Source organism: Capra hircus, chromosome 26 (genome assembly GCF_001704415.2).
Source record: "Capra hircus breed San Clemente chromosome 26, ASM170441v1, whole genome shotgun sequence".
In the NCBI taxonomy this organism is placed as follows: domain Eukaryota; kingdom Metazoa; phylum Chordata; class Mammalia; order Artiodactyla; family Bovidae; genus Capra; species Capra hircus.
Genome location: NC_030833.1, coordinates 42269382 through 42295878, shown reverse-complemented (window position 1 = coordinate 42295878; position 26497 = coordinate 42269382). Strand labels below are relative to the sequence as shown.

The following is a 26497-nucleotide window of genomic DNA, read 5'->3' as shown; positions in this document are numbered from 1 at the left end:
TCTTTCTGATTCTTGTTTTTTAGAGTGATTTCTGAGAGAAGAGAGCAGATATATCTTTGTATTTTCTAGTTAAGAGCACGTTCAGTTTTTCATTATAAAATATGTTTGGCATAGTCACCAGTAGTTATCCTTACCAAGTTAAGGAAATTTCTGTTTCTTGTCTACTCAAACTTTCTGTTTGTTTGTTGTTTTTAAAATTAAGGATGTGCTGAATTTCTGGCATCTAGGAAGATGATTATTTTTTCTTCTTTAATCTTCTAGCATAGTTAATTACATAAGTACATTTTCTAGTATTGAATTGTGCTTGTATTCCTTTTTTCTTATGATAGATTCTTTTATTGACTGATTTTTCTCCTGGTTAATGTTATGTTTCTTATTTCTTCATGTATTTCTAGTAATTATTTATTAGATAAGGGACACTGTGAACGTTACAGTGTTGAATACCTGGATTTTGTCTTTAAGTGTTGAATTTTGTTTTCTTCTGCAGTTAAGTTACTTGTGGATCAGTTTAATCCTCTTGAAGCTTCATTCTTCCTGAGTTTCATACTCTAGACCTGACCTTAAAAAACTCCGACACAAGAATTTACTTATACACCTGTCTTTACTATTAAAATATGACCCTTTGGCGTCCAGATTGAAATTCTGGATCTCTTGGTGTCTGTGGAAACTCTCTATTTAAGCTGCTTGGAAGGTGAATATCTCCTAGCCTTGTGCTAGTTCTGCAGTTGATCAGCTTACAAATCCCATAACATTAGCAACATAATCAAGGGGATTCCCCCCGCCCCCTCCCACCTCCATGATTTTTGGAGTTCTTTTTCTGCGTAGCTTCTTCCTCTCTTCTCTAACCTGCTAATTCCAGTCACTTAGACTTACTAAACTCTGAGTACTGACTCCTTGACTCAGCAAGATGCTGCATTCTGCCTGACATTCTTTTCCCTGTGTCAGTTCAGAGTGCCTCTTCTTTTCATTTCTGATTCATTTCTTGAAAAGATTTGGCAAAACTTTGTCTAATTCTTTTTATTTTCACTAAGCAAATTTTTACTTTGTCCTTTTGTTAATTTCTTTATTTAATTACCTCTTTAGCAACCCACTGCAGTATTCTTGCCTGGAGAATCCCATGGACAGAGGAGCCTTGTAGGCTAGAGTCCACGGGATTGCAAAGGGTTGGACATGACTGAGCGATTTCACTTTGGCTTTTAGTATTTGTTGAGCTTTGTTTTTAGTACATGGCACTGGCCTGTCCTTGCTCTTGCTTTTAAACTTACAGCTAGCACTTAATTTCTTTAGGGACTTTTCTGGGAAGAATGGCTCATAACAGCTATATAGTCTTCTCTTGTACCTCTTTTGGATTGCAACTTTTTATCCTCTACTTTTGGTGTTAGATCGAATGATACGTGAATACAAGTTTTAACATTCAGATAAAGGCTACCTTAATCACCGACTCCAAGTTAAGAGCTCTCCACAGAAAATCTACCTTTCTTGTCAGTTTGATGTGTACTTCTCAATCTTTTAACGTATGTGTATATTTTGGTAGTAAATGATATTGTACTGTATTTATTCTACTTTTTTCCTTTAACAAATGTCTTTTACAAAAATACAGAAATTCACAAAAAAATTGGCGTTTATTGAACAGTGTCTGTGTGCTAAGGGCATTTTTGAGGACTTTGCACAGTTCTGAGGAGGTGCTGGAACTCTGAGCAGATAATGCAGTAAATCTCAACTAAATTATGGAATGTGTCCAAGATTTCAAAACTCAGAATGAAAGAGATCCAGCATTTTAAATAGATCTCTGAAAGGCATAAGGCTCCAAACATTGAAAATAACTGCATAAATTATAGCTTTCGATTACTTCTCAGGAAAATAAAAAAAGAAGATTAATATATTCCACTACTAGTCCACACTTAAGATGTCAGCAGGACTGGTCTCCTCTGAGAGCTGTAAGAGAAGGATCTGTTCCAGGCCTTTCTCACTGGCTCACATATGACCATCTTCTATACGTATCTGTGTGCCAACCTTCCCTCCATCTTGCTCTTCTCTCATTAACAACAATAGTTAAACAACATACACTGGGCTACATAAAAAAAGTCCAGTAGGGTAGGAATACTCTGGCCATGACAGGTTCAGAAATGCCTGATATTGCCCCATCGCACTAAAGTGGGCTTCCCAGGTGGCTCAGTGGTAAAAAATCCACCTGCTAGTGCAGGAGCCGCAGGGGACACGGGTTTGATCCCTGGGTAGAGAAGATCCCCTGAAAGACGAAATGGCATCTCCAGTATTCTTGCTGAGATAATCCCATGGACAGAGGAGCTTGGTGGGCTACCGTCCCAGGGTCACAAAGAGTCGGACATGACCAAGCAACTGAGCATGTTTGCACACTTCAACAGTAGTTAGTGGTCTGATTTGCCTGTGGTGAGGCCAGCAAGTATTTATTATTCTTAACCAGCTGTTCTCATTCAGTATTATATCTTGGAGATCTTTCCACATCAGTTCATGTAGATCTATAAATAATCTTATAGTATCCATAGTATGTGTATATTATAGTTTAATTATCTACCTCTTAATGAAGTTTAGGTATTTCCAGGATTTTTTTTTCCTTTGGTTCCTATAAGCATTGCTATTCTAAGATATTCTTGTACATTGTCTCTCATGTTCCTCTGTGATTATTATAATAAATGGAATTAATAGGTCTTAGAGATGTGTGTCTTTTGCCAGTTTGTCCTTTAGAATGTTTTAATATATTAATACATTCCTTCTAATACCAATTTTCCATAATCTTGGTCTACTTTTATTGCTATTTTTATTACTGTTTTTGGTTACTTGAACCAAAGTAACTCATTTTCTATCTGGTTTCTACCTTCCTAAAATTCTTTAAAATTCCTGACTCACTGTGAGCAACTTTCTGTGCTATAATGAATATTTTTCTATGTATGTTTTCTTTTTTCTGTATCTATCTTTGCTATCATCTTAGTATAATTTTAGAAGAGAAGGGAGCATGTACCTGTCTTTATCCCACTCTTCTGAACTGTCAAGGATGCTGGGATTGTTGGCTGTGAATACTGCTGACTTGCTCTTGCATGTCAGTCTCTACATTCCCATTCAGGTTTGTGTCTCAGCATAAATCTCTGGGTCTCACCCTTAAATACTTGAAATGGTAAATAAAAATTTTGCAACTGCTAAGATTCTCCTGTGCTTTTTGTAGAATAGTGATTAAACAGTGTAACCTTTTATGAGAGATCATTATTAAATCAGAAAATCTGTTATAGTAATAAAAATGTAATTTTTGAAATGTTTATTTTTAGGTTTTAGAATATTTAAATGATCTGAAACAATATTGGAAAAGAGGATATGGATATACTATTAACAGTCGATCCAGCTGCACCCTGTTTCAGGATATCTTTCAGCACTTGGACAAAGCAGTTAAACAGAAACAATGGTAAAAACTTTTAAAAACTTTTAAAAACAGGATTAAAGCCCAATTAAGCTTCTGGAAAATGTTTTATAATGGGTGATTCTTAAAAATAGATTTTGCTTTTATGTTTTTAGAAAATAATTATACTTACAAAAGAATTAGATGACCTATGTAAGTTATAAAGCATGTACACCCTCCATTCAACCCAAGAACTGGAACATTAGTAATAATTTGCATTTGTCTATTTATATACTTGTCCGTGATTTCATTTTCCACTCTCCCCTGGCCCTATTTACTTCCTATCCCCTTTGCAGACTATTCTTCATTTGGTTCATATTATTCCATAGTCTCTGTAAAATTTTTTTTATTATGAATATATCCGTGCCCAAATGACATGCTTAGTTTTGCTTGGAGACATATGCTTACTGTGTTTTGGGATTGTTTCTTTCCCCCTCCAACATTACATTTATAATATTTATCATGTTGTTACATATACTATAGTTTATTCATTTTTATTAGAGTACAGTATTCAGTAATGTTCATTATTCAGTAAATAAATACCATAGTTTATATCATCTTGTCACTGAGCGTTTGGGTAGTTTCTAATTTTTGCTATATTTTAAATAGTAAAATTGTACAGGATTTCTGGTTTGAATTTTTCTAAGTTTTTATTTTAAATGAGAATTTCTCATCAAAAAGTATCTTTAACATTCATACATCTCAAAGTTAGAAAATACGTTTCATAATTTGAACCTTTGATAGAATCTAAACTGTTTGACAAATATGACTCCATGAAAGCTTTTATATTCACAGTTGGAAATGAAAATCTTTTAGTAAAAGATTGTGACAGAAAGACTGAAGATGGTACATTTGATTGAGTTTGTGGTATTAAGTTTTATATACATACAGATATAGAGAGAAAGTGTGTGTGTGTGTGTGTGTGGATGACTTTAGTTTGTGAAATTTCCTTGGGTTAGATGGGAGTTAGGGAAGAAAACCAGGTTTAGTATATGTGGTTCCTAATTCATGATTTATGATGATGGTTCCACTTAAAAGTTTTTTACTTTATGATGGTGCAAAAATGATACACATTCAGTAGAAGCTGTACTTTTCCCAGGCTGGCTATCTGCAGTATGATGCTCTCTCATACTGCTGGGCGTCGGCAGTCTGCTGGAGCTCTCAGTCAGCTGCATCTCCGGCAGTGACGCAGTCGCAAGCCAAACACTGCCAATATTCTTAGAACCATTTTAGACCCATGCAGCCATGCTCTGTTTCACTTTCAGTACAGTGTTTAATGTGAAATATTCAGCACTTTATTATAAAGTAGGTGTTGTCTTAGGTAATTCTGCTCAACTGTAGGCTAATTTAGCATTTTGAACACATTTAAAGTAGGGTAGATTTGAGCAAATGCCAGGAAATAGCAGGACAGGGAAGCCTGGGGTGCTGCGGTTCATGGGGTCACAAAGAGTCAGACACGACTGAGCAATTGAACAACAGCAAAAGGTTAAGCTATGATGTTGGGTAGGTTTCTGGCTGGATGTTTTCAGTTTAATGAAGTGTTTATTGAGATGTAACCCCACCATAAGTGGAGAAAGAGCTGTACTTAGTTTCTGCAACCAAACACTTTTTTGGCAGCAGAAACAAAATAGTCAAGGCAAGTTCCCTCTTTCAGATAGGTATTAATTTCTTTCCTACTTGGTTTTATGAATGTTTTAAAACCCTTAAACTTTATGAAATAACAGATCTTTGCTGTTTTTTCATTGTTTAATGTTTATCTCATTGATGAATGTGAGGTATGGCAAACTTAAAATTGTGTCTGAAAGATTCTTAAATAACTTCTGCAAAATTTGCTGTTAAAACTTGTTACCAGATTCAAAGCTTAAGTAAGAAATTTATCGTTGGTATTTTAAAAATGAGTGTTTCTGTACACTGAAAACTACAAAGCATTACAGAGAGAAATTAAAGATAACCCAAATAAATCCAGAGATATACTATCTTTATAGATTGGAAGATTCAGATTGATCATCTGTAGACTGACTACAATCCCTGTCGTAACTGCAGTGGATCTCTTTGTAGAAATAGAGAGGCTTATTCTAAAATCTATACAGAAATGCAGAGGATCTAGACGAGCTAAAACAATTTTGAAAAAGCAAAAGGACTTAATAAATACCTGACTTTAAAACTTATTATAAAATTGTAGCCATAAACAAATGGATCAATATAATCAAGTCAAGAAATACATTCTGATATATATATGGTCAGTTTTTTGCACAGATGCCAAGGTAATGTATTGGTGTCCTTTCAACAAATGGTGCTGGAACAGTTGGATACCCGTATGTTAAAAAAAACTGACACTCAGACCCTTCCCCACACAATACAGAAAAATGGATTATAGAGTTGTATAAAATTTAGAATTAGAAAACTTCTAGAAGAAAATGTAGACTCAAGCAGCAAGGATATATTGTGCAGCACAGGAAAACATAGCCATTATTTTGTAATAATTTAGAGTATAATCTTTAAAAATATTGAATCACTGTTATACACTTGAAACTAGTATAGTTGTACTACAATTTTTAAAAAGGAACAAACAAAATGTAGGATCAATGACCTGGATTTAAAAGCTATAACTATGAAACTCTTAGAAGAAAACATAGTAGTAAGTCTTCACCATCTTGGATTAGGCAATGATTTCTTAGATACAGAAACAAATGCATAATCCATTAAAAAAAATTGAAATGAACTTCATCAAAATTAAAAATCTTTGTGCTTCAAAAAGCACTGTTTGGAAACTGAGAAGACAGGCAACAGACTTGGAGAAAATAGTTGCAAACCATATACATGAGATTAAGGATTTGAATCCAAAATATATTAAAAAATTTATATCTCACTGATAAGGTGACACATAATCCAGTTTTGAAAAGGGGCAAAAATCTGAACAGATACTTTACTAAAGAAAGATATATGGATGGCAAATAAGCATGTGAAAAGATACTAATAAACTATTTGATAATATCATTAGATATTAAAATCACAATGCTGCTGCTGCTAAGTCGCTTCAGTTGTGTCCAACTCTGTGCGACCCCATAAATGGCAGCCCACCAGGCTCCCCCTTCCCTGGGATTCTCCAGGCAAGAACAGTGGAGTGGGTTGCCATTTCCTTCTCCAATGCATGAAAATGAAAAGTGAAAGTGAAGTCACTCAGTAACTCTTAGCAACCCCATGGACTGCAGTCTACCAGGCTCCTCCGTCCATGTTATTTTCCAGGCAAGTGTACTGGAGTGGGTTGCCATTGCCTTCTCCAAAATCACAATGAAATGCCACTAATACCCCTAAGTTGGCTGTAAAATAAGAGAAAAAATATATATGTTGGTCTCTGCCCCAGGTTCTTGACATTGGGCTCCTGAAACCATTGTACTGTCTCAGGTGGTAAGAGTTTCTTTTGTTTTAACGAGATGACTGGATGGCTTTAGGATGATGGCTGTTAACTGGAAATAACAAGCCGTGATTAGAAGCTTGGGATTTTCAGCCTCATCCTCCCCCTTCCCCCAAACACCACCACCATTCCCCACAGTTCTCTTGAGAAGGGAGAAGGGCTGGAAATGGAGTTAATAATCAGTCATGCCTGCGAGGTTCACAGGACTTCTGGGGTGGTGAACAAGTAGAGGAGTTGAGAAAGAGGCATGTCTGGAGAGGACATGGGAGCTCTGTGCTCCTTCCCACTTAGCTTTCCCTGTACACCTTTTCCATCTGGATGTTCATCTGTGTCTTTTATCATACCCTTTTATAGTAAACAGGTAAGTGCAAGTAAGTATTTTCTGGACTTCTGTGAGCCACTCTAGCAAATTAAACCTAAGAGGATCATGAGAGCCTTCTATCTGTAGCCATATCAGATAGAAGCTGTGGGTGACCTAGGTGAAGACCTACTACTTAGAGTTGGCACCTGAAGTAGGGGGCAGTCTCATGGGACTGAGCCCGTAGCCTGTGGGAGATAATGCGTAGAACAGCCATCTGGTGTCACAGAGTATTGCCTAGTGTGGGAAAAACCCTGCACATACGGTAACCAGAAGGGTCAGAAACATTAGGAATGTGAGAGGAAACGAGAAACAAAGGAGGAAAGGACTAAAAGTATTTTTCCTATTCACTGGCTAAAATAAGAAAAAAATTTTTTTAATTTTTCTTAAGTGTTGATAAGATGTGGAGCAGTTGGTAACCTTATGCATTTTTGGTGGGAAAGTAAAATTGTTTAAAAAGAATCTTTTTGAACATACACCTTATATGTGATTTATATTAAAATGAAATTCCAGGTTTAATTTATTTTGTTATGCTTTGCTTATCTTACCCACAAGTAAAGGATAGCGGGGAAAAAAAATTGCAATGGACTGACTATTCCATTATGTTAGGTAATAGCTAGTTGTGTTTTTTTATCTACTCAGACGCTAATGAGACTAATTTTCATGTCATGGATGTCTTGTTGAATGAGAGGCAGTAATAGAGAAGCCATGGGATGTAGTAGGCAGATGCTTAGATTTGGTTTTGAGTCCTGGTTCTACTGTATTGATGCTGCAGATTCCTCACTTCTGAAAAGAATTATTGTCCTCACAGGGTTGTTAATCAAGTGAGATAATTTCTATTAAAACACTTAGTATAATGTAGGATACAGATATGGTATTGTTACTGTATGTGAGAGCTCTCTGGTCAAAACATGTCCTTAATATCTTTGTCAGACATTCACATACATTTCCTCCCCCTGCTGCCATGATTATTCAAATATTAGAAACAAATACTTTCTAGTACTTAACCTCTTCAAATTTTTATGTTCTTGAGCTCATTCCTTAAATTAATTCCCTTTCCATCAGCAAGATAGAGAACATTTTTACTCCTTTTGGAGGATTACTCTTGTATTTGTGAATTGAAAAGAAGGTTCATTCAACAGTATTTTAAACATCTACTGTGATATGTGTCAGGCAGTATCATATGAGCTGGACAAAGTCATGCACTTGTGACTGTTAACAATATAGAGAAAATAGAAATGTATAAAAAAGCCATGGGTTGTGATATAGCTATTAATGTAAGATTGTAAAATAGTATGGTTATTCCCTCGTGGTTCAGTTGGGAAAGAATCTGCCTACAATGCAGGAGACTGGTAAAACAGTATAAAAGTTAAAGGAAGGAGAATTTGACCTTGTAAGACAAAATTTTTTTGGCCACTGCCTCCTTTTCTAGCTAAGGAAAGAAAGTCAGCACTTATTGTGAAGAAACTGGCAGATACTTTTCAGGTACGGTTTTCTCTATACTAAAAGACTGATTAGGGATTTTAAAATTTGTTTAACTGTATCAAGATGAAATCTTAAACAGGTAAAGGGGAAAAATTAAATTTAGAGACTTCTGTCAGATTGCTTTCCAGAAAACAGAGTGATACTAACCAATTTTATTAGCAGTGCCAAAATTTAGGATACTTCTCAAGAAAACCAATATATGCTCAGTACAGAGAGAATAATAGGTTTTAAAACCCCAAAACTAATAGACTTTGTTTTTTAGAGCACTTTTAGGTTTACAGCAAAAATGGGTGGAAATACAAAGTTCCCATAATCTATCCCTTCCCTCCCAGACATAGCCTCCTCCCCTACTAATTTCACACACCAGTGTGGTATAATAATAATGTTTTAACAGAATATTTTATATTTATATTTTTTATGAACTGTTTTATCAAAATATTATTTTTACTTCATGACTTTTTTGTATTTGCATTTAGAGTTTGTACTGAGTGTGTTTATATATGTATTTGTATACATATATACAGAAACAATATTTATCCTTAATATTATCTGAAGAAATGTCTTCACTCATTTCTAGAGTTCTGAGGCTATTTTTGCTTTCTCCATCCCTCCTCCACCCCGTATTGAGATGGTACTGTGTACACAGGTTGTGATCTTTTTTTGTTATCTTGTTATAGTAATGTTAAATCAAAGATATTCTTCAATGTTTCTGAATACTTTTCAATATAATTCTAATAGTGTGATTTTACTTCACAGGAAAATTGGAGATTGTAAATAATGTTAATTGATAATTATCAACATTTTGGTTAAATACAACCAGTCCTCCAGATCCATGATCCTTGACACTTATTAGGATCTTGACCTTATTTTCCTTCTTAACGATCACTACAGTCATGGGATTAAAGTTAAAACCAGTAACTTTAGTATTTAAGCAAATTTGAACAGCTATTGCTGTTTAAACAGCTGTGGTTAGAAAAGCAGGTTAAACTTGAATAAGTAGGATTTATCTGCATTTTATTCTACTTTCCCATTCCCCATTGTCTGTTAATATATTTTTATTTTTAATTGAGATTCAGTAAGTCACTTCCTGCTTTTTCAAAGAAAGGTTTATATTCTGAACTATGTGATTGCTTACCTCGTGAGATCTTCCATTTTGTCAGGGATACTCTCAGATATGCAAATTAATTATTGTAAATATATGTTACAGTCATTTAATAGCTCTCATTAATCTTTTTTCAACCTTTTCATTCACTATTGAATAAGGGTATGGCTTTTTAAGATTGTGTAGTTCCACGTGTTAACCTAAGATGGCAGTATTGAAATAAAAGTATAGTGACACCAAGTAATTACTTGGCCCATTGTAAGGAGTGAGCTTTGTCTTTTGAAGTTCTTAGAAGTGTATGCAGATTCTAAATTCTCAGAACTTGTTACTGTTCTGAAGTTATTGTTCCATGAGTTTAACTAGGTACCACAGACTCTTCTAGTGCTAGTTGTTGAAAGATACTGGCTGAAATAAGGTAAAAGTTAATATAACTAGTCTGGCTATGCTTTGAATTCAAATTCAACTGTCCATTTGTCTTTTGGAAAGACATGTTTTGACTTTCAGTGGACTGTAGATCTGTGATGGCTAGAACTTTATTTCCCTGGTCTGTCCTCAGTCTCTAGAGCATGCCTGCCATGCAGTCGGCGCTTAGTGTATAATGAAGGAATATCCACAGCTCTGTAGTCATTTATCCTCCTAGGCCTCTAAGCCGCAAACCTGTGTATTATTCTTGACTCTGCCTCCCTCACCTTCTACATCTACTCACCATAATGTGGTATTTGGTTGTTGTTGTATTTTCTTCACATCAAGTTCTTTTACTTTTCTTCGCCCCCACTGCTTCCACCTCAACTCATATCAAACTGATATCGTCTCTCTTTTTGATTTTAGCGGTCACCTCCTAAGTGCTTCCCTGATTTTAGTTTTACTTCTACTCAAATTCAACAGCTAATTATAGAGAATAATAGGTTTTAAAACCCCAAAACTAATAGACTTGATTTTTTAGAGCACTTTTAGGTTCACAACAAAAATGGGAGGAAATACAAAGTTCCCACAGTCTATCCCTTCCCTCCTAGACATAGCCTCCTCCCCTACTAATATCACACACCAGTGTGGTATAATAATGATGTTTTAACAGAGTATTTTATATTTGTATTTTTTATGAACTGTTCTATCAAAATATTAGGCAATGGAAGGTATATACAAAGATGAAGACATTTAAATTATGTCTCAAGGCACTCATGTCCTATTTTGGAGCATATCTATATAGCAGCACTAAAACGGGTAAGAAACAATACTGAAGAATTGATTTGAACCGTTGGGGGTTGGTAAAGCCTTTATGAGAGCAAGAGTCTTTGAGGTTGGTCATATCAACCCTTAACACTTAACTTTATGAAGTATAATTGATGTGAAATAAACAGCACATATTTAAAGTATACAACTTGATAAGTTTTCACCTATCTATACAGCCATGAAACTGTCACCATAATCAAGATAATGAACTACCCATCGCATGCAAACATTTCTTTGTGACTCCTTCTAATATAGTTCCCACCCCTCATTCCCAGGCTGATCCACTGATCTGCTTTCTGTCACTATAGATTTTTTTGTATTTTCTAGAATTTTATATGATGGAACCTTATGGGATGTATGTGTACTTTTTTAGGGGTCTGGCTTCTTTCACTTAGCATAATGGTTGTAAGATTCATTTGTGTTTTGAGTGGTTTCGTGGTTTAGTCACTAAGTCGTGTCTGACTCTTGTGGCCCCATGGACTGTAGCCCACCAGGCTCCTCTGTCCATGGGATTCTCCAGGCAAGAATACTGGAGTGGATTGCCATTTCCTTCTCCAGAGGATCTTCCCAACCCAGGGATTGAACCCAGGTCCCCCACATTGCAGGCAGATTCTTTACCGACTGAGCTGAGGGAAGCCCTTCAGATCCCGGATCTGGAGCGCTGCGACAGTATCAGTCATTTATTCCTTTTCATTTAGTATTTTACTTGTTGTTCAGTCACTCAGTCACGTCTGAGTCTTTGCATCACTATGAACTGCAGCACGCCAGGCTTCCCTGTCCTTCACTGTCTCCTGGAGTTTGCTCAAACTCATTTCCATTGACTTGATGATGCCGTCCAGCCATCTCATCTTCTTTGGCCCCCTTCTCTTTCTGCCCTCAATCTTTCCCAGCATCAAGGTCTTTTCCACTGAGTCAGTTCTTTGTATCAGGTGGCCAAAGTATTGGAGTTTCAGCTCAACATCAGTCCTTCCAATGAACACCCAGGACTGATCTCTTTTAGGATGAACTGGTTGGATCTCCTTGCAGTCCAAGGACTCTCAAGAGTCTTTTCCAACACCACAGTTCAAAAGCATCAGTGCTTCTGCACTCAGCTTTCTTCATAGTCCAGCTCTCGCATCCATACATGATCACTGGAAAAACCATAGCCTTGATTAGACGGAGCTTTATTGACAAAGGTCAACAAAGTAATGTCTCTGCTTTTGAGTATGCTGTCTAGGTTGGTCATAACTTTCCTTCCAAGGAGTAAGCGTCTTTTAATTTCATGGCTGCAGTCACCATCTACAGTGATTTTGGAGCCCAGAAAAATAAAGTCTGACACTGTTTCTACTGTTTCCCCATCTATTTCCCATGAAGTGATGGGACCAGATGCCATGATCTTCGTTTTCTGAATGTTGAGCTTTAAGCCAACTTTTTGACTCTCCTTTTTCACTTTCATCAAGAGGCTCTTTAGTTCTTCTTCACTTTCTGCCATAAGGGTGGTGTCATCTGCATATCTGAGGTTACTAATATTTCTCCTGGCAATCTTGATTCCAGCTTGTGCTTCTTCCAGCCCAGCATTTCTCATGATGTACTCTGCAAAGAAGTTAAATAAGCAGGGAGACAATATACAGCCTTGATGTACCCCTTTTCCTATTTGGAACCACTCTGTTGTCCCATGTCCAGTTTTAACTGTTGCTTCCTGACCTGCATACAGGTTTCTCAAGAGGCAGGTCAGGTGGTCTGATATTCCCATCTCTTTCAGAATTTTCCACAGCTGATTGTGATCCACACAGTCAAAGGCTTTGGCATAGTCAGTAAAGCAGAAATAGATGTTTTTCTGGAACTCTCTTGCTTTTTCCATGATCCAGTGGATGTTGGCAACTTGACCTCTGGTTCCTCTGCCTTTTCTGAAACCAGCTTGAACATCAGGAAGTTCACGGTTCACGTATTGCTGAAGCCTGGCTTGGAGAATTTTAAGCATTATTGTACTAGCGTGTGAGATGAGAGCGATTGTGCAGTGGTTTGAGGATTCTTTGGCATGCCTTTCTGTGGGATTGGAATGAAAACTGACCTTTTCCAGTCCTGTGGCCACTGTTGAGTTTTTCAAGTTTGCTGGCATATTGAGTGCAGCTCTTTCACAGCATCATCTTTCAGGATTTGAAATAGCTCCACTGGAATTCTATCACCTCCACTAGCTTTGTTCGTAGTGATGCTTCCTAAGGCCCACTTGACATCATTCCAGGATGTCTGGCTCTCGGTGAGTGATCATACCATCGTGATTATCTGAGAAGTGATTCAGTACTACACATTACAGCCCTGGCAGAGACAGGAAAAGCTGTTAAGGGCTCAAGATAATACCAGTTATGCTAACAGCCATACAACTAGTGATACTGAGGTTAGTTACCATCCTTGTGTTTACTTTGGTTAAGTGTTCAAATCTTTTGCCATTTTTTAATTGGGTTATTTATCATTTTTATTATTGTTGCTTTAAGAGTTCTTTAATGTATATTCTAGATACAGAGTTTTTCTGAGATTTATACTTTACAAGTATATTCTCCTAAACTGCGGTTTGCCTTTTCTGTTTTTATAATAACGTCTTTTATGGGCTAATTTTGCAACACTTTTGAGTCAGTTCCTCCTGAGCATCTATTTGGTACCCTGTATATTTTGAGATTTTCCTATAATGGCTTGTGTGAACACAAACTATTCCTGGCCTTTGTTAGCTTTGGGGATTCTTTCCTATTCTTTGTGTTCAGTGCTTTTTGCCTGGATTTGGATAGCTTTCTCACAGACAGTGATCTGATGAGTACTAGCTGACATCTTGGGAGGAGTCACTGCACATCTCTCTTCTCTGGTGTGCTAGCCTGTAGATTCTAGTCTGTTGGGCCTCGATGAATTTCCGGTTCCATCTCATCTCTCGGGAAGATTGATGTACTCTGTTTGGGTTCCCGTGCCCTGTGCTGCAGCCTGGAAACTAGGCAGTTAAGATGGGAGAGCTGTGGGGATTTGCCTCTGCTCACTCTTATTCTCACTATTGTTGAGTATCTGGAAACTGCCTTTTCATATCTTTTGTTTAGCTTTATAGTAGTTTAAGGCAGGAAGGTAAATCCAGTCCCTGTTACTACATCTTGGATGAAAGCAAAAGTTATTTCTATGTATTTTTCTTGAGAAAAAACTTTACACTTGAATCATTTCATTCTATATTTGTGTTAAAATGTCAAATTTGATACTTTTCCAAATGCCACATTGGAGCTGATGGTTCAATCAGATGTAAAATAGGATTAAATTCTTTTTCCTTGTAATTTTCTTCCCAGAGCATCTCATATATCTGGCAGTTCATGTTGCTTATTTGTGCACTTACATAATTGTGGGAATTACACAAGTCTAAAGCTCTATTTGATATTCTCAGATCATGTTTAAAAATACACTTTGTGTAACATTACTTGAGTGTGAAACATGATCTAAGAGCTTAGAAAAACCTAAGCTGAGTACATTTAGGAGAAAACATGCAGTTATTAGTTGTTTTTCTGGTTGAACTTTTTCCTGGGTCTTTTATCTACTTTGAACACATGTATACATGCATAGTTATCAAACCTCATTTAACGTTATTTTAGACTTCAATTTAACTTTCCTTTTTAATGGAAGATTTAATAAAATCTCCTTACCAACTTATGTAAGTAAAAAGAGGGCTGAAATTTGGAGAACTGCAGTCTTACTTGCTAGATAACATTAGGTAATTCACTTGTCCTTTCCCTATTTCTAAAATGAGAAGTCATGACCAGATTTCTCAACCCTAAAATATTAGAATTCCAACTGTGTATTTCTACATATAATTCATGTAAGTTATTCATTTGTTTTCTTGTATTTGTATTGATAGCATACATTTTCTAGTGTTTTTAGTTTTTAAAGCTAAAATGAACCTCTGTTAAAAGTGGTTTTGTCACTTTTTGGAAAATGTGATATCTCAAATTTAATGCATTTTTATCAGAGGGATAGGGCAGAATTAAAGGTACATTAGATGCCTTTTGTTCTTTTTTTTTGAGACATTGTGCTGCAAGTCCTAAAGAATAGCATTACAAGTCAGGGATATAGTTAATATGAGAGATGTGACTGACTAATAGAAGTCTATGTTGGAGAATTGGAGTATGCAGTCAGAATGTAAAGAATAGAAACTACACGATTCAAGAAAAATAGAAATGTTCACAGCAAATTATAAACTATCTGCATTTTCCTTAATTTGGTGTTGTGTATAAATTTAAAATGTAAATTAATCTATTTAGACATTTTAAATGTAGAGCTCATTAGGACAAAATTATCCGACTTCTCTGAAACACACATGATGCAGGAGATAAGAGCTAGTGTGGAACAGCATTGTAGATGCACTGCTCCTCAGGACGTCAGACTGTAATATACAGCAGAGGGGTTCTTAGGATGTGTAGAGTCTGAACTCCCAAAACTGTATTCAAGTTTTTATGGGTTTGAGCATTTCTCTGGGATGAAATCTCATTCCTTTAGATTTTCAAATGGTTTCATGTCCCCAATAATTATAAAACTATAGACGCAGTGAGTATTGAATACATGTCATTACTGATTGCCTTGGCAGTTCCTTCTTTAAAAAAATTTTACATCTTCCTACCAAAAGACTGCAGTTTTTAGTTAAAGGTAAAAAGCTAGTTCTTTCTGTCATGGCCTCCTGAACCTCACAACTCTGTTTATTGAATGGCCATATGATACAAAGAAAACTATATGGGACCACAGGTAGAATGGAATGTAGCAGTCTTTATGCTCTCTGCAATTTTCTGACAAAATTATGTGGCCTTATCACACACACACACACACACACACACACACACACACACACTCACACTCTGTACCCCATAGGCTGGTGCCAGTGTTTTGGACTTAATCATGAACCAACTTTGCTTTAAATAAGCTTGGGAATAAAACCCAGAAAATTTCTCATGGCATCCTTGAAACTTGGATATATTTAAGAAGAAGCTGGGGTTCTGGTTCTTTCAAACAGCAGTTGGGCTTGTACTTAAAGAAGTAAATCAGTTTTTAGCAGATAGCTTAGAGGGGGTTCACTGTGAGGATCTGGAAGAGTTCACATCCCCCATGACTGGTCCCCTGAAATTTTTAACTCTTACTCTTGTCTACACCAAGCCTCTAGCAGTTTGTCAATTTACAGTTTTAAGTTTTCTGACCCTGGCATAGGTTCCTGTGGAGGTTTCTGCTCCTGTAAATTGTGGTTCTCTGTGTCTGCCTGTCTCTCCAATATAGTGGGCAGCAGTTTGACCTGTGACCTCACCTCTCTAATGGATCTAAGATGAACCGTTTTCATTTTGTTTGGCTCTTTGCTGTTAGGGTACAATGGCAGTTTCTAAGCTCCTTACAGACTGAAAACTGAAAGTTCTAGTTTTTTTTATACCCAGAGTTTTCACAATTGAGTTTCAAACAATAAAGTAGAAATCAGTTCATGTATTGCTTGCATGCATGTGCGTGAGGCAGAAATACTGGAGGGGGTTGCCATTTCCTCCACAAAGGGATCTTTCCAACCCAGGGATCAAATTCACGTTTCTGGCTCCTGCATTGGCAGGCGGATTCTTTACCACAGAGACACTGGGAAGGCCAAAATATGAGATCCACATATTGTTTAGTCATTGTTTATAAGTGAAGAAAAGCGTTCTCACATTCTTAGCTGTAAATAGGCCCTTGATTTGAAGTATGTAGTCTAAGAGGACTGAAAAATTATTAGGTAAGTTCTTTTGAATTATGTACCTCATAAGTCAGATGTTTTACTTCTGCTATTTTAGGGAGCCTTGAAGATTACATGAAGAATTATATTTATTCTAGTTTTAGCACTTGAACCATTAAGGATTACCAAGTTGAATTCCAGCTAAGAAAAACAAATAGTGAAGAAAAAGTTTTGTTTGAGTCTCGTGATTTATATGCTGAGCTTTTATCTGTTGGGAATACTTTTTGAGTTAATGCAAAAATTACTTAACTTTTTTTTTTTTAATCTTGTAACTTACTTAGGAATGTGTTAAATTCTGCTTCTTACCCTTAAAATCCAACCTACATATTTTGTGAGCTCTGAATTTATTTTGAAATAAAATCAAGAATAAAGAGTTTTAGAATTGTTTAAAATATGGAGGTTCAGTTCAGTTCAGTCACTCAGTCATGTCCGATTATTTGCGACCCCATGGACTACAGCACACCAGGCTTCCCTGTCCATTATCAACTCCCAGAGTTTATTCATACTCATGTCTACTGAGTCGGTGATGCCATTCAACCATCTCATCCTCTGTCATCCCCTTCTCCTCCTGCTTCAGTCTTTCCCAGCATCAGGGCCTTTTCCAGTGAGTCAGTTCTTTGCATCAGGTGGCCATAGTATTGGAGTTTCAGCTTCAGCATCAGTCTTTCCAATGAATATTCAGGACTGATTTCCTTTAGGATGGACTGGTTGGATCTCGTTGCAGTCCAATGGACTCTCAAGAGTCTTTTCCAACACCTCAATTCAAAAGCATCAATTCAAAGCATCAAATGTTGGATCCCACCAAGGAAAGATACCCCATGTCCCAGAGCAAAGGAGAAGCCCCAGCAAGATGGTAGAAGGGGTGAAATCGTGTCTAGGATCAAACCCCATGCCTGCCAGAGATGCCTGGAGGGCTCAAACAAACCTTGTGTGCACCAGGACCCAGAGACCCCCAGAGCCTGAGCCAGAAGTGTGTTTGAGCTTATACCTCCTATGGAGTCATGGGTCAGCAGTGGACTGCCACAGGGGCACGGGCTCTGGATGCAATAGACCTGGGTATGGCATAAGCCCTCCTGAAGAAGGTTGCCATTAACCCCACCAAGGAGGTGCCAGGACTTACACAGGACTGGGGAAACACACTCTTGGAGGGCACAAACAAAAGCTTGTGTGCACCAAGACCCAAGAGAAAGGAGCAGTGACTCCACAAGAGGTTGACCCAGACTTGCCCATGGGTGTCCAGGAATCTCTGGCAGAGGCATGGGTCGGCTGTGGCCTGCTGCATTCTGGGGGCAGTGAGTCAGCTGTGTATGCATGGGACCTTTTGAAGGAGATCGCCATTATCTTCATTACCTCCACCATAGTTTGGCCTCAGGTCAAACCACAGGAGGGGAACACACGCCCACCCATCAACAGAAAATTGGATTAAAGATTTACTGAGTATGGCCCCACCCATCAGAACAAGACCCAGTTTCCCCCTCAGTCAGTCTCTCCCATCAGGAAGCTTCCATAAGCCTCTTATCCTTCTTCATCGGAGGGCAGACAGAATGAAAACCACAATCACAGAAAACTAACCTATCTGATCACATGGACCACAGCCTTGTCTAACTCAATGAAACTATGTAGGGCCACCCAAGAGGGACAGGTCATGGTAGAGAGTTCTGACAAATCGTGGTCCCCTGGAGAAGGGAATGACAGACCACTTCAGTATTCTTGCCTTGAGAACCCCATGAGCAGTATGAAAATATGGAGGTGGTTAAAGATAATTTTAGACACTTTAGAGTTTTTGTTTATGTTCATGTTGATAGTAGCATATTTTACAAAGTTTCATAAGGCATTCTTTTCTATTTTTTATAAAATAAAAAAGCTCTTTATGAGATAAAATTTCTCTAAGCCAGATTTTTAATACTGTTCCTTGGCACTTTTAAAAAAGATATAAACCAAACCAAGGCTTCCCTGGTACCTCAGATGGTGAAGAATCCACCTGCAATCCTGGAGACCTGGGTTCAATCCCTGGGTTGGGAAGATCCCCTGAAGGAGAGCATGGCAACTCCATTATTCTTGCCTGGAGAATTCTATGGACAGAGGAGCCTGGCCGGCTATAGTCAGTGGGGTTGCAGAGAGTCAGACACAACTTAGCACACACAACACACAAACTAAACCAGTGAAGTACCTTCTTACTCTGTGTTCAATAAAGATTTGTGTACATACATTTAGGAATGATTTACACATAATTCTTCAAAGTGGTTATTTGTTCTGAGTGATTATATGATACATACATACACATACGTACGTACATATGTTTGTGTTGTTTGTTACACATCCAACAAGGGGTGATATTGCTATCAAAAAAACAAGAAGTCAGGTACCATCCTGAAATAAACTAGTGCTGTATTTTGTAATTAGGTATCTTAGAAATGGGCAAAGTGATTTTAATTATGTCTGGGAAATGAGAGATAAAGAGGGGGAGATTGGTTGGCAAGGCAAAGATGTTCATCTATAGAGAAAAAAAAGTGTTTAGGAAATTGTATTCATTGGATCTGGATACAACTTCAGTACAGTGTTCCAGATAGCTATTACTTATTCATTGGAGTTGAAACATTTGACCTAGATACAGCTTCTCTGAAGTTAAAAATTGTCATTTTTTGACATATTCTCTTCGTGCTATAATAAAGGAGTTCCATACACTCTTTATTACTCAGCAAACTGAATTCAAGGCATAAAGTATAATTACTATGTTGCAGAAAATTAGGCACATCCATTTTTGTCCAGTGCTTTTTGTGTGTAAATACAAGGGACATCAGCCAGCTTCTTTTTCTGAAGTAGCAATAGCATCTGCTCTGTGTGCACGACCCTAAGGCACAAAGGGTAAAGGTAGGCAAAAAATAATTATGAGTGAAATGGTGCTCATTTCTCCTTTATATTTGGCATTATTATAAAAATATGTAACCTACAAAGAATTATAAGTTGCTTACTATTTTCTGCAAGCACATTTAATCTCTTAAGTAAGCTGATGATTTTAGTTTTTTACATTGTTTTGAGGAAGGCTACGTTAGTTTTGACCCTCTAATATGTAGTTTCCCTTATCTTTCATTATCACTGTTGTATTTATGGATTTAACCAGACCTTTAAAAATACTGTTTTTTATATATTTCATCCTTTTGTAATGGAGATTGATCTGTAATAAGATAATATTTAGGCCACTTACTTTTTAAATTGTGTTTTTCCTTTCTGTTGAAAATTTCTTGAAATTCTAAAATATCTTCTTTAATTTAGATGCATCATATGGCAGAAGACAGTCATGTATTTTTGTTGATTTGGCTTCATGTGAATCTAATTACATATAAGCTTGGTTTCCTGTAAAACTCCCAATAAGGATTTTTAAAGCACAGTTTTTCTCAACTTGCTTCTCAAAAGTAGCTGATTTTAATATGTGACTGAAAGTAGTCAGTCAAAAGAGAAAATGGAATTTATTGCACTTTATATAAATCTAAGGAATCTTGGTTTGAAACTTAAGTATGGGTAACAGTCTAGATTTAATTTCTTCTGTAGCTTGTGTGTATGAAGTTAATAGGACTTTGAACTCATCGTTTGTACCCTGTTGGTCTGTCGCCTTCCCCCAGCACACGTTTTTTTTTTTTTGTTTGTTTCATATGTGTTTTTGTTGTTTGTCTTTTATCTTTTTGTTTCCTGTTTTCTCTTTGATTGACTTTTGAACCCAAGTATGTAGGTAAGTCTGTTTACTCCACTGCCTATTGAACGCTTTTCCACACAATAGCCCACCAGCCACATGTGGTTATTCAGCACCTGAAAATGGGGCTGGTCTGAATTGAGATAGCTGTAAATGTAAAGTGCACGTGGCGTTTCAAAGATTTGGTAGAAAAAAATTAAATAGTTGTGACTGTTTCCCTTGGGTTTTGGATCTGCTATCCATTTGCTCCATCTATTTTTATGTGAGGAATCAGGAGGCTTCAGAAACTGCTGCAAATATTGCTGTCCTCCCAGAAAATATGTAACCTAATGTTTGGTTAACTGTGTTTGAATAGAGTTGTTTTGTTTTTTTTTTTAATTGAGTATAGTTGTTTTACAGTGTTGTGTTAGTCTCTGCTACACAACAAAGTGAATCAGCCTCACGTATGCATATATCCTGTCTTCCTTGGATTTTGTGTTTGAATAGGCTTACAAATTATATTTGAGAACAAAAGCCATAGTCTTTTGATAAAAGTTGGAGAAAAGGGGAAATAGTCATTTGCTGCTGTTTTTGAAAAATTATTTCTTTATTTTTGGCTGAGCTAGGTCTTCTTTGCTGCTCAGGCTTTCCTCAAGTTGCGTCAAGTAGGGACTGTTCTTTTGTTGCAGTGTGGAGGCTTCTCTTGTTGCAGGGCACAGGCCCCAGGGCACACAGGCTCCAGTAGCTGTGGCCGGTGGTCTCAGTGGTGGTGGCTTCTGGGCTCTAGAGCACAAGCTCAGTAGTTGTGGCACCCTGGCTTTGTTGCTCTGCAGCCTGTGAAATCTTGCCCAGTTCAGGGATCTAACCCATGTCCTGCATTGGCAGGTCGATTCTTTGCCAGTGAGCCACCAGGGAAGCCCTGCTGCTACTTTTGGGAGAAGTCTTTATCAGAGAAAAATCATAGAAAACTTGAAAGGAAATTAAAAGGTGACCTAGCTCATGTGTTGAAAGCTATTGTTTCTGGCAGTGTATAAACTCCATTCCCAACCACAGACCTAGTTTATTAGCTAGAATAGGTTGTGTCATTACCTTTTTTGTGACTCTCCCACATTTGGTGACCAAGTCAGGTCTCATAAAACATTGAAGAATTATATGCATTACCATTCACTGTTCAGACTTGGTTTTAACCAAGAAATTTACTGAATAGTGTCCTAATTCCCTAAAGATGAAATAACATTTGAAATTCATTCAGACGAGCTCCAGAGAGTAATCAATATTTACTAAAGGCCAGGTGCTCAGATGCATTCACAGAAAGGCAACAGTTTTGAAATCCATATCAACTTGAAGTTCCCTTATCTAGCAGTAAAGACTCAGCTCTCTTTAAGCTTAAAGAATAATATGTGTGTTTTAGATAGATTTACAATATGCAGTGATCCAAATTTTTAAAATGTAATTTTAGTGCTTTCAGTTCAGTTCTCTGCCACACAGAATTTAGCCATACTGTTGTTTATATAAAGACTTTTAAAAGATGAGAAAGTTAATTAATTCTAAGTGTGGTTTTTATGTTAAATTACTATGTATGTAGAAAATGTTTTATATGTACCTTTTTCTTTATTTCTTTTTGAAGTTCTCAACCAGTTTCCTCTCCAGTCATCCTCCAGTTTGGCCATGCAGAGACCCTTCTTCCACTGCTTTCTCTCATGGGCTACTTCAAAGACAAGGAACCCCTAACAGCTTACAATTACAAGGAGCAAATGCATCGGAAGTTCCGAAGTGGTCACATTGTACCCTATGCTTCAAACCTGATATTTGTGCTTTACCATTGTAAAAACGCTAAGACTCCTAAAGAAGAGTTCCGAGTGCAGTTGTTACTGAATGAAAAAGTGTTACCATTGGCTCACTCACAAGAAACTGTTTCTTTGTATGAAGATCTGAAGAACCACTATAAGGACATCCTTCAGAGTTGTCATACCAGTGAAGAATGTGAACTACCAAAGGTGAACACATCTGATGAGCTATGAGTGACTGCCAAACATTTTTAATTCATCAGCAATCTCCAGGGAGTGATTCCATGCTTAGAATAGGTGGGCAGTCCCTGAGTACAGAAAGCTTTAACATTTCTTGGATATTTCTGTTTTTTCAAAGAAAAATGTTTCTTTTTGAGTCTGGACATGGATATGTAAGAAATGATTTTTCACTGAAGCAGCTCTCATGGGAAATCTGTTCAGAGATAACTGGTACTACATACATTTACAGAAATTAAATTCTATTTATGTAAGAGATCTCACACTGAGATAGAACATGATTTCAGAATGATACACAGAAGTTTTGGAGTAACAAAATATTTTGTCAGTTGGACAATCCATAATGTGACTGGACTAAGTCTAGGAACCTTACCAGTTGTGCCGCCATTCTTTCTTTTTTCCTCAGGTAGCACAGTTCTAGCATTATCTTCTTAATCAGAGCTGTTAAGATTCACTGGGAGTATCACTTTGGAAGAAATTAACATCTCTAGTTGAGAATTTGAAACAATATTAAGAAACAGTATGATTAAAAAGAACACCTTCACTGAAGGAAGACAAAAGTGTAATTAAAATATCTTTGTTAAGAGCATTTATAAAGTATTTGAACACAATTTCAATAATTCCTTTTAACCTCTTAGTAAGTCTTGAAAGGCCGTTATTTAATTATTATCATACCTGTTTCACATATATAACTGGAAGAACAAAGAGGACCATTAGCAACAAGGCAGAAGAATAGAATCAAACTTAAATCCATTGCTTTATGTGTTTTAAACAGTTGTCACTTTGCTTGTGTTTGTATATTTTACTGTTATGTGAGATACAGCTTTTGAGGATTTAATTTCTTTTTTGTTCTTTATTTTTGTAAAGACTGACTTCATACTGGTGGGCTTTCAGTTTCACATATGCTGCTGCTTAGTCAGTCATGTCTGACTCTTCGTGACCTCATGGACTGTAGCCCACCAGGCTCCTCTGTCCATGGGATTCTCCAGGCAAGAATGCTGGAGTGGGTTGCCATTCCCTCCTCCAGGGGATCTTCCCGACCCAGGGATTGAATCCGGGTCCTCCACATTACAGGCAGATTCTTTACCATCTGAGCCACAAGGGAAGACCTTTCACAGATATGAACCCATTTCAAAGCAATATTTCTGAGTTCTATCAAATGTCATAAAAGTAGTTTCTATAATAATAAACATAATTCTTATAACTTTTCTACCCGTTTTTTTTTTCTGCTTTCCATATTGATACACAGTCAGTTCAGTTCAGTTCATTTGCTCTGTTGTGTCCAACTCTTTGCAACCCCATGAACTGCAGCACACCAGGCCTCCCTGTCCATCACCAACTCCTGGAGTCCACCCAAACCCATGTCCATTGAGTCGGTGATGCCATCCAACCATCTCATTCTCTCTTGTCCCTTCTCCTCCTGCCCTCAGTCTTTCCCAGCATCAGGGTCTCTTCCAATGAGTCAGCTCTTCGCATCAGGTGGCCAAAATATTGGAGTTTCAGCTTCAACATCAGTCCTTCCAATGAACACCCAGGACTGATATCCTTCAGGATGGACTGGTTGGCTCTCCTTACAGTCCAAGGGACTCTCAAGAGTCTTCTCCAACACCACAGTTCAAAAGCATCAGTTCTTCTGCGCTCAGCTTTCTTTATAGTCCAACTCTCACATCCATACATCACCACTGGAAAAACCATAGTCTTGACTAGACAGACCTTTGTTGGCAAAGTAATGTCTCTGCTTTTTAATACTCTGTCTAGGTTGGTGATAACTTTCCTTCCAAGGAGTAAGCGTCTTTTAATTACACAATCAGTAATTGATGGTAAAAGGATAGCATTTCAAACAGCTTTGACTAATCAGGCAATCTAAGGACATTTTCTTCCAATAAAAATTTCTGGGGAGGAAGGCTCAAGACAAAAGTAAAAAAAAAATAATATAATATATATATATATATATATGAAATTATGGCTGAATTGCATCATTGTATGGCAGAAACCAACACAACATTGTAAAGCAATTTTCCTTCAATTAAAGAATAAAAAATTTCTTAGGTTTTCACTTATTAAGAATGGAAATCTGTTTTGTTCAAAATCTAAATAAAATGTTACAACTGTATATTGAAATTATAAAAGAAGATGCATAGATCATTGATCTGTAGATCATTGATCTTCAACTGAGTGATGTTCACAGAATAGATGCTTAGCTGATAAATACTACTGATACATCAATACACTGCTGATTATTCCTACAAAGGTCTGATATTAATCATTTTCTTTTTTAAGAATTCATCTAAGGCAGACAAGAAGAGAACAATATAATGAGCATTCGTACCCATCATACTGTTTATCAAAATTAACATTATATCATTTGGTTTAGATCAAATAAGAAGAATTGAAGACTTTTATATGTCTACCTGATGCTTTTCCCTCACTGCCTGCCTGTAGGTAACCACCAACATGAAGTTCAGTATTCACCATTCTACTGCATGCTTGACTCTGAAATTTCATAGTATTTTGGGAATTTAAACTTTTCTATAAAAAGGACTTCACTGTGTGTATCATTCTTGAATAATTGATTAAATTGCTGTGTTTGTTTTTCAAGACTTTTTGATCATTTATCACAAATCAACTATCATTTCATGAGTCATGTACTTTTTATGTACAAAGACTAGGCTTAGACTGTGAGGGTGTTAAAGTTGAATAAGCCTAGTTTTTCTTTCAAGGGGGTTATCTTAAAAGACCTTACAACAAATTTACTTGATGTCTGGAACATTAAATAATTTGATTCATGAAGTTTTCATAGACTATTGAAGTTTTAAAGAAATTGTGTAATTTATCTATTGTTAAGTAGAACCACATAGTTATCATTGTAGTCTTTGGTATGTAAACTATTTCAGGATAGAGGGTAAGTATGGTCCATTTTTGTTGACGTTACAGAGGCTGTGACATTATTCTGGTGCTATTACTCTCACTTAAGAAATACCTGAAACTGAAGAATCTTATGATAAAAGCAAAAGGTCTTATCTAGGATAGGATATATAAAAAGTTGAATGTTGAGAAATAACCTTTGGCCAACAAGAATTCATTCATGATAGGTGACCAATTTAGTCAGTTAAGCCAAAATGTAATTACTATCGGTTCTGAGATTTTGGTCAATTAATAAATAGCCTGTGAACATTAGTCATTTTTCTGTCTATTGTCTACAACTTGATGTATGCAGTGCGTTTGTCTTTACTCTTTTTTTATAGTCATTTTATCATTTTGAAGTTTCTGCTCTCCAGCACATAATCCTGCACTTGAAACTGTCTTTGTATATAATCTTGATCTTAGTTTTAACACTGAAAGCAGAGTTCAACTTGTAAAGGAAAAGGAGCTTCATTTTTTTCAGGCAAAAGTCGAATTTTATATCTTTGAGTGCTTTCCTTTTGTAAACTGCAGAATTGATGCATGACCTTAAATATCTGAGAGTTACATACAACCAAACAAGAATTTGTAAATATAAATTTTTGGAATGTATTTCTTTAAGGTGGTATTTCATACAGTTCATTAATGATCCTTGGAATTTGGACTATTCTGCCAAATGTAAACTGAAAATAAATATTTGCATTACAATGTAATTTGCCTTTTATCTAGCTCTTCTCCTGAACTTACCCAGTCACTTAACTCTCATAGAATAACAGATCACTGAGTTCTCTATTCTTTTTCTCTCACTTACTTAAGCATTTCCTTCCACTCACCTATCAGCTTAACCTACCCTTAAGCACCTTCACATCAGTCTATTAAGCTATTTTTTAATTGGTGTATGTGTATGTGTGTGAGGAGAAAGAGAAGAAAAAGGAGTGAGCTTTTTTGAGAAAATTCCACAGCAGGAAGAAAGATGTCATATTATTCTAGTTAAAAGAATTGTAGTTTGGGCTTCATACCTGGCAGATTAGGAGGCACTTAACTTTCAAACTTCATTTTATCATTACTGGAGTAATACATTTTAAGATAGAAGGATTCTTAAATATATTATGTCTAAAACTGGTCTCAGTTTAACATCATCCATGTACTGTTCC

General features: G+C 36.7%; 1 protein-coding gene across 2 annotated transcripts in view; it reads left to right on the top strand.

The window, feature by feature from the left end:
- Positions 1-23654, top strand: part of MINPP1 (multiple inositol-polyphosphate phosphatase 1) — a 33587-nt gene extending 9933 nt beyond the window's left edge. The window contains exons 4-5 of one of the 2 annotated variants that reach the window (XM_018041630.1): positions 3300-3433; positions 22046-23654. In XM_018041630.1, coding sequence (XP_017897119.1) covers positions 3300-3433; positions 22046-22439 — 528 coding nt within the window. In that variant the 3' untranslated portion in view covers positions 22440-23654. The remainder of the gene's footprint in view (positions 1-3299; positions 3434-22045) is intronic. The other variant, XM_018041631.1, reaches the window with a different exon arrangement.